The following is a 1211-nucleotide window of genomic DNA, read 5'->3' as shown; positions in this document are numbered from 1 at the left end:
ATCACATTAGATAATTGTGTCATTGATCAATAAAAGTTCTCACTACAGAAACATGATATTTGTCCGATTTAAATATAATTACTAGAACACCAGTGTACCTCATTCATGGAGAGTTTTAGGGATGTGTAATTAATTTATAAAAAATATGTATATATCAAAATAATTGTAATATTTTCTAGCAGTTATCTACTTTGTTACATCTGGGCTCACTTTTATGTTCTTTCACGTCACATTTCTTTCTTTGAATTATTGTAATGTACTGAAAATTAAATGAAACTGTTTTTTTTCTTCTTTTTTTTCAGAGCTGATGAACGAGAACGAGGAGAGTCAAGAACTGAGTGAAGTGGAGGAAATATATCATGACAAACCTGGAGAAAACCCTTGCTCAAAGACTGAGAAAACATGTTTAAAGAAAAGAAGAGCCAAGAAATCTTTCCCCTGCACTCAGTGTGGAAAGAGTTTTACAAACAAACAACATCGTGTTGATCACATGAGAGTTCATACTGGAGAGAAGCTATTCACTTGTGATCAGTGCGGGAAGAGTTTCACTGTTAAAAGTCACCTGAAGATACACATGAGGATCCATGCAGTGGAGAAACCAGACCACCGCAGTCTGAAATCACGGTAAGTAGCTCATCTTTATGTGCTGAGAAACAAAGTCTCTTCTGTGAAAATTACCCACAGCAGAATCTCTCCTCTCTACCTACAGCTGGTGTGGTGAGACGAGACTCTGCTATGATTGTAAAGTGCTTCGGGTGTACAGTAGTACATAATAAAGAGCTACATAACTTGATACTAAATTCACCCTCCTGTCGTGCACTTGGTGAATTGTTGTCATTGTTATAAAGTAATGTGTATGCGCACAATAGCACATAGAGTTTACTGTGTTCATCCTCCCTTGTGTTTTTCATCTAACAGTAGAAACATTTTACCTTGAAAAGAGGTCAAACCATCTACATAAATGGTAAACTGAAGCAGGATGCCTTATGATAATCTGTTTATTATTTTTACCCAATCAATTCTGAGTTTTTGATCTAAAATCAATGAATATCGCTAGGAATCCTGGCCCGGTGCACTGAATTTGCTATGGGGTCCCCTCAAAGTCATAACTCACTTAGATGCATAGTGCCTAATCACAGATTATGTGAGTTAATGTCAAATACAAAGAGTTCTGTTGTTACAATCTAGCCCACTATGGGGTGAGCTGTAAC

At 36.6% G+C, this 1211-nt stretch overlaps 1 protein-coding gene across 1 annotated transcript in view; it reads left to right on the top strand.

The window, feature by feature from the left end:
• The window catches only part of LOC107572922 (zinc finger protein 501-like), a 41879-nt gene that overhangs the window by 37673 nt on the left and 2995 nt on the right, over positions 1-1211 (top strand). The window contains exon 8 of the mRNA XM_016259358.1: positions 432-624. Coding sequence (XP_016114844.1) covers positions 432-624 — 193 coding nt within the window. The remainder of the gene's footprint in view (positions 1-431; positions 625-1211) is intronic.

This window comes from Sinocyclocheilus grahami, unplaced genomic scaffold, assembly GCF_001515645.1.
Source record: "Sinocyclocheilus grahami isolate Dianchi unplaced genomic scaffold, SAMN03320097.WGS_v1.1 scaffold1834.1, whole genome shotgun sequence".
NCBI lineage: Eukaryota > Metazoa > Chordata > Actinopteri > Cypriniformes > Cyprinidae > Sinocyclocheilus > Sinocyclocheilus grahami.
The sequence above is the reverse complement of the archived record's forward strand: the minus strand, read 5'-3'. Positions and strand labels throughout refer to the sequence as shown.